This window comes from Sciurus vulgaris, assembly GCF_902686455.1.
Source record: "Sciurus vulgaris genome assembly, chromosome: 5".
Taxonomy (NCBI): domain Eukaryota; kingdom Metazoa; phylum Chordata; class Mammalia; order Rodentia; family Sciuridae; genus Sciurus; species Sciurus vulgaris.
The window spans coordinates 139,093,093-139,105,197 of NC_136465.1; the positions used below are offsets into that span (position 1 = coordinate 139,093,093).

Below are 12,105 nucleotides of genomic sequence, written 5' to 3' on the forward strand. Positions count from 1 at the left end.
CTTACAGGTGCGTATCCCCACACCTGCCACTGAGTTGTAGAAGTAGAAATCAAAGATCAGGAAAGCCTAGAGCCCTAAAACTTTTTGAGAGTACTGGAAAAGAAGGAAATGGAGTTGGGGAGAGGAAGAAAGAGAGAGATAGAAACAGAATAGAAGGAATGAGTGTGAATACTGGAGACTTGTAGAAATGTTCATGCTAATCTTTGGCAAAGTATTTATCCTATACATGTATAAGAGGAGACAAGCAAAGGCTGAGGAGAGAACCATTGGAAAGGAGTATGATAATTGCTAGGGCTCACAAAAGGTTAGGAAAACTTCATATTCTTTGCAGAAAGAGTGGAAAGAATATTTAATACATTAGGTATTTGTTAAAACACAAAAATTAATTTCTTTACCGGAGGTGTTAAATTATCCTTAAACAAAGTCTGTACCCTTTTAAATATAGTTTATAAGTAAATGCAACAGAAGCTTAAGTGAGTTTTATGACAAAATTAAATACCAGTTGAAATCTAATATACAACAGTATATAAATTCAAAATGCCTGCATCCACTAAAAAATTAGCAGGCATGTAAAAATGCAGTCTAACACAACTCCTATTCAGAAGGGAAAAATGTTCCATTAATAGAAACTTACTTAAAAATGACAGTGGTGCTGAGCACAGTGGCACACACCTGTAATCCCAGCAGCTTGGGAGACTGAGGCAGGAGGATCACAAGTCAAAGCCAGTCTCAGCAAAAGTGAGGTGCTAAGCAACTCAGTAAGACTCTGTCTCTAAATAAAATACAAAGTAGGGCTGGGGATGTGGCTCAGTGGCTCAGTGGCCTAGTGCCCCTGAGTTCAATCCCTGGTACCCCCCAAAATGACAGTTAAATGACATTAAAACAGTTATTATGAACATGTTCTATACATCCAAGACAGTAGAATAAAATATAAATATGATGATGAGAGAAATGGTAGGTATGGAACTTCTGGAATGAAGAATATCATATCTGAAATGAAATTTGATAGGATTACAGCAGATTAAATACCAGAGAAATAAAGATTGAAAGCATAGCAAAAGTTAGTTGAATTCAAAAGGAGGTATAGAGGGGGGAAAAAACCCAAAAAATGAGGAGCAATGGCTGTATCTGGTACAAGAGCAAGTGGTACAACTCATGGGTAATTGGATCCCTAGAAAGAAAGGGAGAGGCAGATAATAATATTTTAGAAACAACTCTGAAAATTTTCCCAAATTTGATAAAACATTCACACACACACACACACACACACACACACACAAAGTTGAATTGCTCTACAAATGAATGATGAAGAGAAAATCTTAACAGAAACTGAATCAGTCAGTATTGAAAGAAACAAAAATCAGACCTATACTCATCATCAGAGAAACCGTGCAAGTAAAAAACAATGGAGTAGCATCTTGACAAAGAAGGAAATGTTAACTTAGAAATCTATACCCAGAAAAACTGTCCTTTAAAAAATGGTAGTGAAATAAAATCTTTTCCAGCCAAACAAAAGCTGTCAATGACCACTGGTTATCTGCAACAGGAAAAATGTAGGATGCTGTTTAGGAAAAAAAGTGATGCCAGGTAATTCGCATCTGCACAAAGGAAAGAACAGCACAAGAAATGGAAATTATATGGATAATTATGAGGTCCATATTTATTTCTTTTTAAAAGATAATTGATAGAAGAGCAAAATAGTAATGTGCTTTAATGTACATAGAAGAAAGTATATGAAAATAGCACAAAAATGTGAAGAACAAGAAAATGAAGTATTGTAAGGGTTGTACATTATATGTAATGAAGAATAATATGATTAGAGGATTTATTTTGATGAGTTATATTTTATGTGGTAAACAAACCCCATAGCAAAAGCACAAGGTGAAATAAGCATCACCCATAGGAAATTCATTTTATAAAATCATGGATAAGAATGGGAGAATGGAGAAACTCTACCAAATACTAATGAAAAACAAAATATTATACCAAGTGTCTTCCAAGTAAGATTATTAAGAAATATACATAAGGACTTTCTATTATGCATGTTAAAGGAGTCAACTGATTAAGAGGAAGTGTATATATATATATATATACACACACACACACAATAGAATGCTGTTAAGAAATGTGATGAGCATAAGAATTTTCCCTGCTTGCAAGCTAACAAGCTAACCTTGCAAATGTCCATGGGTGCTGGCAGGAGATATTCAATTCTTCTATTAGATACCAGTGGCTGTCTTATTCATAGCAATAGCAGTAGCTAGAAAGCCATAATTTTCCTGCACTAGTTCCCCAAACCCTAATTTGTACCCTGTCCTATAATGTGTCAAGGACCAGGTGATGCCTGAACATGCAATGGCTATGAACGCAAGAAAGGGACTTTGAGCTTGTTATTAGTTGCAAGCAGACCTGGCTCATCATTCTTCCTGGAGACCAGCATCACGGTTATTGTAATGGAAAGTAAACAAATCTACACCTTAGTACTTACAAATCCTTATAGTAGTAGTTTATCGTAAAGGGACAGTTAGGTCTTCTACTCATAAGCTTGCAAAATGTGAGAGAGAATGTGGAGGATCTTTTCCTAACAAAAGATAGACTGCAGACTAGGAAGAAATACTTTTAAAAAATGTGTAAGATAAGACACATATCTAAAATAAAGAACTGTTAACCTTCAGTGATAACACAGACAAAAAGTGGGCAAAAGTTTTGAACAGATATTTCACCAAAGATGGTATGTGCATGGCAAATAAACTCATGAAATGTTATTCAGCATCAAGAAGTTATTTGGAAAATGCCTGCAAATTAAATCTGTAATTATACACCATGATAAACCACAATATTGGCTAAAATTGAAACCGAAAATGTGAAGCACTGGTGAGTATGTGGACTGGGACCCTCATGTTGCTAGTGAGAGTTCAGAATGATATGTTTCAGAAAAAAAATCGACAGTTTCTTATGTAATCAAATTTAGAGTTATCAAATAATCCATAAATTCTCTTCAAGTTATTTATCCATGAAAATAGAATAAAATAGCATCACAAGGTTTTTGCAATATTTTAAAGAGACATATTCATAATATCCCTAAACTGGAAGCAGATCACTATTTTGCACCTGATGAATACAAACCAATTGCAGCATATCAGTAGGATCCACATGAAATAGTACTGCTACCCATAACTGTATAGATAAATCTCAAACAGATGCAATTTAATCAAATTTATGTGAAATTCCAGGAAATGCAAAACTAGGGCGAGAAAGCAGCGCGTTGGTCATTGCCTGAGTTGGGAGTGAATGTTGACTGCAGTGGACCATGAGAGGACTTCAGTGATGAAGGAAATGGTCTGTGTCTTGATGGTGTGGCTGGTCACATGGAATTACTTCATTAAAATTGTTGGATTTTATCCTGAATAAATTTCACTTCAGGCTGTTAAAAGTAGGAGTTGACTCTCCTCTGATTTTAGCAAACTCCCAAGTTGATTAACTGGCCATATTTTGTCTTTTAGTAATCATGCTTATTTGAAAGTCAGTCATCTCTCTCTCTCTCTCTCTCTCTCTCTCTCTCTCTCTCTCTCTCTCTCTCTCTCTCTCTCTCTCTCTCTCATTTCTTTTATCTTACTCTCCTTCCTCTCTTATAATTAAAAACTGGTTTGAAATTTACCACTTTATGAGATTGAGTTTTTATTTTAACAACCACTGATACTAACATATAACCAGGTGAGAATTCTTCTTTGGCCTAGAAACTTAACTTTAGGAGATTTTTGGGTAGCTGTGACCATTTTTCATGTTATATTTGAGGGGAAAAAATGACCAGAAATTTATCTCATTTTAATTTTCTGGATTTCCCTCCCAAATTCAATCTTTTTCATGGTTATGATCCTGGCCATATTATACCTCTTGGCCTTACCTCTCTAATTCTTAAGACTTTAATATTTCCTGTGACATTTGTTGCAAAGAGCTTACATTTATTGAGCATTTATGGTATGCAAACTGTTCTAATGACTTCATACGTTTATTTCCTTTACTTCTTACAGCACCACTGTGTAGGAAGTACAACTGTTTTTTCCCATTTTATAGATAATGAAATTGAAGCATAGCAACTTGTAAATTCCTGTCAGGAAGCACGTATTTGATTGCAGGTAGTCCAAGTTTAGACCCCATTTCTTGAATTATCAAAGTACAACTCCTATAAATTATAGATCTTAAATTCTAGTGTATATGAGAATCAATCTGTTTATCTATTATTCTCAGTGATCTCCCTCTCCCTTGCAATTCTTCCTGTGTGGGTTTGTGAACAACTCAGTAATCTGTATTTTTAGCAAGCACTCCAGGTAGTGGTGTGTTGATCTCAATTTGAGAAACCTCATTTTTAAATTCACAGTTTACTGTATGTGGTAATTGTGACCTAAAGGTAGTTATTTAACTTCTCAATGGCTTTTAATTTGAGTCATCAAAATAGTGATATTCTTTTAGTATGAAATGAGATGATAGCTCCTGATACACAGTAAAAGTTTTATAGGAAGTTGATTTGTTTTTGTTGTTCTTGGTGGAGCATGTTATTTTCTAGAATTAGTTGAGAGTGCCTACTATTTCCAGGTGTATATTTCAGTCATAGTGAAATGCAATTAGACAATATGCTAAAGGCATCTCAGAGTGAAATGACATGTTATTGATTGTGAGCCCCCAGGACTTACATTGTTTTCTGCTACAGCACAGATTTCTAAAATACCAATTAGCTCATTTGAACTTGGTACATGGGTCAGTTATATAGGTATAATGTAGAAGTTGTGTGGATTCATGTGAAGCCATCTGAAACTAAGCTTATACTTGGGGTGATTTTAGACAAAGGGAGGCAAAATAGTCAAGTGGAATACAGTCCTGTGTGGGAAAAGATATCCAAGCTTGAGTATTGTATAGTCAATAGGGATACTTTGGTCTCAGTTTTAGGAAAATTAATCAAAACAAAACAAAAGGGCTTTTATCCAAAGCTTGTTGGTCATGGGGCAAATCTTCAGCTTTGCAAGGTTTTTGTATATTTGCAGCCTGCACTGACTGACTGTCCCTGATTCAGTAGCAAGCCTGTTGGCTCAGTTTGCCTTTCATCTGCTTTTCCCCACCATTTCTAACTAAAGTATTGCCAGGATTTGTACTCTATTGTCTTTTTTTTTTTTTTTTTTAAATAATTCTAGGCTGATCTGCATCCTTGGGTGGTCCAAATTATTTTGCAAGGTACCAGTGTTATTTTTGCTAATGGTCTGCTCCTGAAGTTGCAGGTGTTTTGAGTGGTTTTCTTAGAAGCTCTTTTCCCACAAGCCCTCTTATTTGAACTATGCTGTTTTGTTTGCAATGTGAGAATTACAGGATACATATCTCATTGTATAATTTAAACTGCATTTTAGGAACATGAACATTGCTAGTTCTGAATTATCTCAGTCTCTGTAAGTTATTATGTGTTGGATGCTTTGTAAATTACAAAGTAACTTAACTTCTTCAAAGAGATCATTTCATTTCTCTGCCACCAAGGCTGTTGAATTTCTTTCTTATTATTCTGTTGTGTAAAGCCCACAGGCAAGATAGAAATAGTAGGCCCAAGAATATCATTTCTTTGCCACAGAGAGACATTTTGTACAGCAATGGTCATGATTCTCATAATTGCCAATATTTATATGACTATGTATTTCTGTTAAGTATACACTTATTTTTCTAGAAACTTTGCTTGCATTATTACTATTGCAATAGTGAACATAATGTCAATTTTTAAAAATGAGTAAGTCTCTTACAGATTTTTTTCCAACAGAAATATGGGAGTGTGAAGTCAAATTACTCTTATTAGACAAGAAATTTCTCTTAAAATGTCAATACTGTCATCCAAATATGATATTTATTAAAATTATAGGGAAATTTTTCTCCATTCTGATTATATAATCGGTGCAACAATTTTCCAGACAATAATGCATATCTAGTAGCTGTTTTCTTAAAAGTTTACACCTGCTGTGCTTTTGCCAGAAATGGAACACAATAATATCATAAAAATATTTTTTATGAACAGGGTTAGTGTCATTCATTGTCGCTGAGATTGTACACATTTTAGAAGCTTAGAATTTTGTATGGGACAAAGTCATCTTGAACACAGTGATATTTTAAACTACTTTTAAAGATGGTTTTTAAAGTTAAATAGTGCAGTCTTCTCCACTTTCTAGCTTCATGACTTTGGTCATGTACTCAGTATATATGAATCATAATTACTCTTTGAGTAAAGTAGATAAAATAAATGTGCCTGTATTTTGAGTATTCCATTGGTTATACAGGATACTACACAGGCTGCTTACCCCAGTAACTGCTGTGTAGTACATCCCATGGGAGTATTAGCTGTGGAATTTTTATCATCATTATTAAATGTAGAAATTACTATATATGTGGTACCCTATTTATTCCCTGTTAACTGAGGCAGGCATGACCTGCTGAACAATCTAACTGTTTTAGCAAGTTGCAATCTTGTGTGAGTCTAACCTGATTTCATGGGATGAAACAGAATGAACACCGTGGCTCATGGCTGTCAGTAGTGAAAAATAGCTGGAAATCAGACAAACAGCTTCATTGCTGAAATTATTTCCGGGCTAAAAGTTCTTCCAACAGCTGTTTGTTTTGGCCATTAACATGTCCATTCTTTTTTTTTTTTTAAGTTAGGGGAAATATGATTTTCTTTAAAAAGAGAATGCAGCCTGGTTATTTCTGAAGTCAGGAAGAACTCCTGTCCTTCCACTATTGTGGTCTTTTGGCTTCTTTGATGCCTAGACTGAAGGGTTTTTCCTTTTGTTTTTCTCCTTTTTTTTTTTTTAAAGCCTCAGACTCAGACTGTTATAGTAAAAAGAAAAGAGCAAATCTGGGAGCTCTGTAATCCTAGAGAAGGAACTTTCTAGCATTTACCTTGCAGAAAAGTTTATTCCCCAGAGGAGTATTTAGTATTACATAGACACTGAGTCACTGTACAGAAAGAGAAAGGGGGGTGGGAGGGAGAGGGAGAGAGAATGAGAAGATCCCAGCCAACAAGAAAGAAAGATACTTAACTAAAGATGAAGGGAAGTTTTGCCTCTTTCTGAAAGTTATGTTATTAGTTTAAAAAAAAAAAATCAGGATGACTGCTAGTTTTGTTTAAAGTATTTGTTCTGGAAATACTAAAGTTGGAGTCGACCAGACTGAGGTTAGGAGCATTTTCTTTGGCAGCAAAAAGATACTTTTATAGAAGCCATGCCTGTACTTGGGGTTGCCTCCAAACAGAGACAGCCAGCTGTTGGGTCAAAGCCTGTTCACACTGCTCTTCCGATACCAAATCTTGGCACTACTGGGTCACAGCACTATTCTTCAAGACCTTTGGAACTTGCTGAAACAGAGAGCTCAATGCTTTCTTGTCAGCTCACATTAAAATCAACCTGTGAATTTGGAGAAAAGAAGCCCCTGCAAGGAAAATCCAAGGAGAAAGAAGACAGCAAGGTTAGTAGCTGAAGGTTACCTACAGATTTTCATATCTAAAAATGCACATTTCCTTTTGGGTGGACCACAAAGCATGTTGTGAAATGGGAATTAGTAGAAGAACCAGGGTAAGACTGTTACGTAGTTAGAATAACTGAAAAGTTGAATGTTTTATAAAAACTGAATTTTTAGCTTATAGTTGCAAAAATCAAGGACGAAGTTCTCCATATATGCATATATTGCAATCACTTACTATTACTTATTGATGAAGTGCTTGATTACTGATTGATATTGGTGGACCTAGATATTGTTCTGTCTCTAATAAATATGACCAATCACAAATGTGAGAAAAAGTGAACCTATGTTCATACATATTATATATAAAAGAAGATTTGGAAAAATCCATGCAGATATGTCATTTGCCTTTGAGACAATTTCTCTTTGAATATTTGTGTCCTAGCCTGCTTAATTCACTGTAATATGAAAGCAAAAGAAATATTAGTTTCCTCGATATTGCACATTTGTCTGGATTTTCACTTGTAAATTGAAACCCTACTGTTTTACTTATTACTGACATCTTTTTTCAGTCATTTAATTTATTATATGTTGTGAGCATTAGCTCATAGCTGTTGCTAAGCTGTACTGCAGTTGTTTTCCCCAGATGCAGAGTGTCAGCATGGCCCCGCAGCTGATGACCTTCATTGGGGGGTCGGTTGTACCCTGATAAGTATCACTTTTTATAAAGCATTTCCAGATCACCATTCTCACCTCTGGTGTCTTAGGAAATGTTTTGATTTTACTTTCCTATTCAACTGTAAGTTGAATAATTTGAGGAAAAAAATCATGTAGAGAAATCAATTCTGCAAGTGAAAACTCCACTCCTTCCTAAATACTTTTTTTCATCTATCTTTACCTGTTCAGCTCTTTAAACTTCAGCCCAGATGTGACTTTCTTCATAATGTCTTTGCTAGCTGTTCCTCTCCCCATTTTCCTTTCTTGTGACTCTGTCTATAGAAACACAATGCCCATATTTATTACTGTGTATTTTGATTACATGGTTAATTACTTTCCAACCCCACTGATCTGAAATGCATATGAAAGTCAAAGGCCCATTTATTATTTGGTGGTCTAGTTTCCTCCTCCGAAGGCTTTGGCTCTCATTCTCTTTATGGAGAATGAGAATTAAATAGTGATTGATTGAATGAATAGAAGAATGAGTGAATCCATAAGTGAATAAACAACTATGATGAGAAAGATTAAGTTTTTTCTCCTTGGACCATTTCATTTATCATAGGAGATTTGAAATGGAAGATTTTTAAAGTTCTCTTACAAAGCATTGTCTAAGTAAGAAAATCAGTTAACAGAAAATATTTTAATACAGACTTGCAGTTGTCTGCCCAGTGTGAGTAATTCAGAGTACTCATAGGGAAGTGTATATCAACAACAAAGTACTTAAAACTTGAACCTTCTGCAAATAATTGAAGGCGAGTACCATCTAACTCTGTTCCAATGTTCTGTGTATACACAATATGTTGTCTGGATTCAATGGAAAGGATAGATAGACCCATTTTCTCTGCTGACTGTGGCTGTCATCTCTTTAGGTTTAGTCTAACTTCTACTTTGCTAAATGGCTTTGGACTAAGACTTGACCACTCTGAGTAGTATTTTCAATAGAATTTTGGTTGATCACTTTGGTTAGCAAGCATATTAATCAAACATTCAATATTCCAATAAGACTCTGTGGCTAGCAAAGTTGTATTTATATTTATAGGAATGTTTTCACCATGCCACTTATCAGATTAAAAACTTTTTGAACAAAATGTAAAGAATGCCTGGTCAGCATTTCAGAATATTTTTAAATGCTGAAAAGAAGCTTATTTGGAGATTTTATTGTGTGTGACTCTTGAAAAATTAAGAAGTTGATGATCAAAATAATAAGAATTAGACTTGGCTACAAGTAGTAGAAAACTCAGTGTCAACAATAGCATAGATAAGAGTTTATTTATTATTAGGGTAAAGGAAATCTGGAGGTACATAGTCCGTGGCTGATAGGAAGTTATAAGAGAACCAGGCTCTATTTAACCCACCATCACCCACTGTGCCTTCCACCTCTCTGTCTTGAGTGGATAACTGAGCCCCATTCAAAATGAAACACACCATTTTATTTAGGACCTTTTGACATTTCATTGACCTACTTACAGTTCTAAGGTCTTACACAGCTATAGTTGAAACTGGAAAATGCAGTGTTTATTGTAGGTAACCATGTGCCTGGCTAAAAATTATGGGTTCTATTTCTCAGAGAAAAAAGACACTGGATTGTACCCACAGTATATGACTGTCATTAAAAAACATTTATGTGGAGTACTTAGCTAGTCATTGCACCAGTCTTACAGTCTGGTTTGAAAGATCAGACCTCATTTCTGACATTGTCATACATAGGTTGAGCTTGCTTGACCTGTCCTTGTATTTCATTAGGGTAAATGAGGTCACTTCAGTCAGCCAATTGTGAATTCCAAGACTAGTAGGATAGTCTTTGACGATATCTATTGCCATCTCACTTACCATATATTACTAGAAACTGGAGATTTTACTTCTGATTCATAACTTGGATTTATCCCCTTCTGCATATCCCTATCTTTTGGTCCTGGTTAACTTTCCTGTCAATTATTTCAGTTATTCCAAATTGGTATCCTTTTCTGTCTTCTCCACCATCAAACACATTCTCTGTGTTCCTTAATCAAAAACTTGTAGCTATTCCTCATGTCCTGCAAGGTCTTCGTTCAGGCATTCCAGTTTCCCAGTCCTTGTCACTTCCTCTTCTATCATAACTCCAACAAACTACTCTCTCCCAGATGTCTTCTCCCTGGGTGTCCTAAGTTCTTCAGACTGTTTAGTTCTGCTCTCTTTTAACAAATAATATTAGTTCTAGACTCCATGTCACATACATTGGAAAAATCTACCATAATTTGTCACAGGCTTTTGTTTCCTTTGGTTATATCTTGTTCTGATTTCTTATCTTGAGTTTTGTAATCTCTCTCCACATATGCATTTGTTTTTCCGTTCCTCCTGGGCACTCACCCAAATGAGGAACAGAGTCACTTTGCATTGGAAACTTAAGAATCTGAAGGTTTAATTTAAGAAAGAAGATTCTATTTTTTATGGATCAGAAAACATACAATCAGGCATTAGACATCTCTGTTCTAGAAAGCTCCTTGGCTAAACCCACTTCTGAGAACTGCTGCCTGGGCTTGCTTTCTTATTCCCAGCTTGATCTGCAGCTCTTTCACATCTAGTCTCATTTTTCACTTGGGCCCACCCACTGTTTCTTTCTTGGATTACTTGTGTAACTCAAGGACTTTTTCTGTTGTTATAGAAATCAATATTTTTCCAATATCTACCTTATACTTTATAGGAAATTTCTCATTTTATTCTCATAATATTTCAAAGAAGGCATTATTTTCTATATTCACAGAGAAGTAAACTGAGGCATAGAGAGTAGGAGACACTCATAAGATCAAACAGTTTGAAATCTAGTACTTAAATCCAGAATTTGAATCAGGTTTGTTCCTACAAAGTCTTTTTTACTCTGTACTCTCTCTTTATGATATAATGGCAATATTTTCTGGGTTTACTCCATTCTCCAGATCTCTCTCTCTCTTCAAGATTCACTTAAAAAACAGAAGTATAAAAATTTTCTGTGGAGTTTAAAAGGAAAGTGAGTTTATATCTTGTTTTGGAGATCTAAAGAAGGTTATCGAAAGAATTGACATCCATATCCATGATAATATGGATGCTTCCTCAATTCTCCTGCTCACTCTATGAGTTACATTGGTCATTTCTTACAAGTGTGTTTACAAAGGGCTAAGACTAATACTTTGAATGCAAGAAGATACACAAAAACAATAGTTAAACATTTAAAATAAGCACAAATACTAATGTAGACAAGCAAATGCATTGCACTAATAGTATTACTAATGAGGGTAATTCTTTTGTAGGTATTTATGACTGAGAGGAATTCTATATGTATGGAACACTCAGAAAACACTTGTAATTTTCAGAATGTAATGGGCAGTTAGGACTCAAATATAGAGAGGAAAAGCACTCTTTTTTGAGGAAAGGGTTATGTAGAATGTCCAGTGAGTAAACCATTATAACTGATGCAGAATCTTTACAAAAAGTAGCAGGTTTGGGTCAGATTATCAGTGGAAACAGACTTCATTAGGTATACAACAGGGAGAGTAAGACAAAATTACACTTGTGATATTTGTAGAAACCATTACTGAAAGGGTCTAATATTAACTAGAGTTTACAGGTTTGCTACATGCTGGGTATTGGGTCCAATACTTCATGGTGTGTCTCATTCAATCCTCATAGTAGCCTTCTAGAATAGGCATTATTATTACCCCCATTTTACAGATGAAGAAACTGAGATTTAGAAAAGATAAATTACTTCATAGTATCTCAATACTCTAGTGTGGTAGAGGGGAGATTCAGGTAAGTCTTTGTAGTAATAGAACATGTTACTCTTAACAAATTAACTAAACTACTTCAACAAAGACTTCTGCTGTCATCAAAGTCAGAGATGGAGGGTTATTGATTGGTTTGATTTCTGTATAGAAACGTAGGATTTATTTTACT

At 35.0% G+C, this 12,105-nt stretch overlaps 1 protein-coding gene across 1 annotated transcript in view; it reads left to right on the top strand.

Moving 5' to 3' along the window:
- Positions 1 to 5,984: 5,984 nt before the first annotated feature.
- Positions 5,985 to 12,105, top strand: part of NAV3 (neuron navigator 3) — a 413,749-nt gene continuing 407,628 nt past the window's right edge. The window contains 1 exon segment of the mRNA XM_079142522.1: positions 5,985 to 7,488. Within this exon segment, the coding sequence (XP_078998648.1) occupies positions 7,246 to 7,488 (243 nt within the window). The 5' untranslated portion in view covers positions 5,985 to 7,245.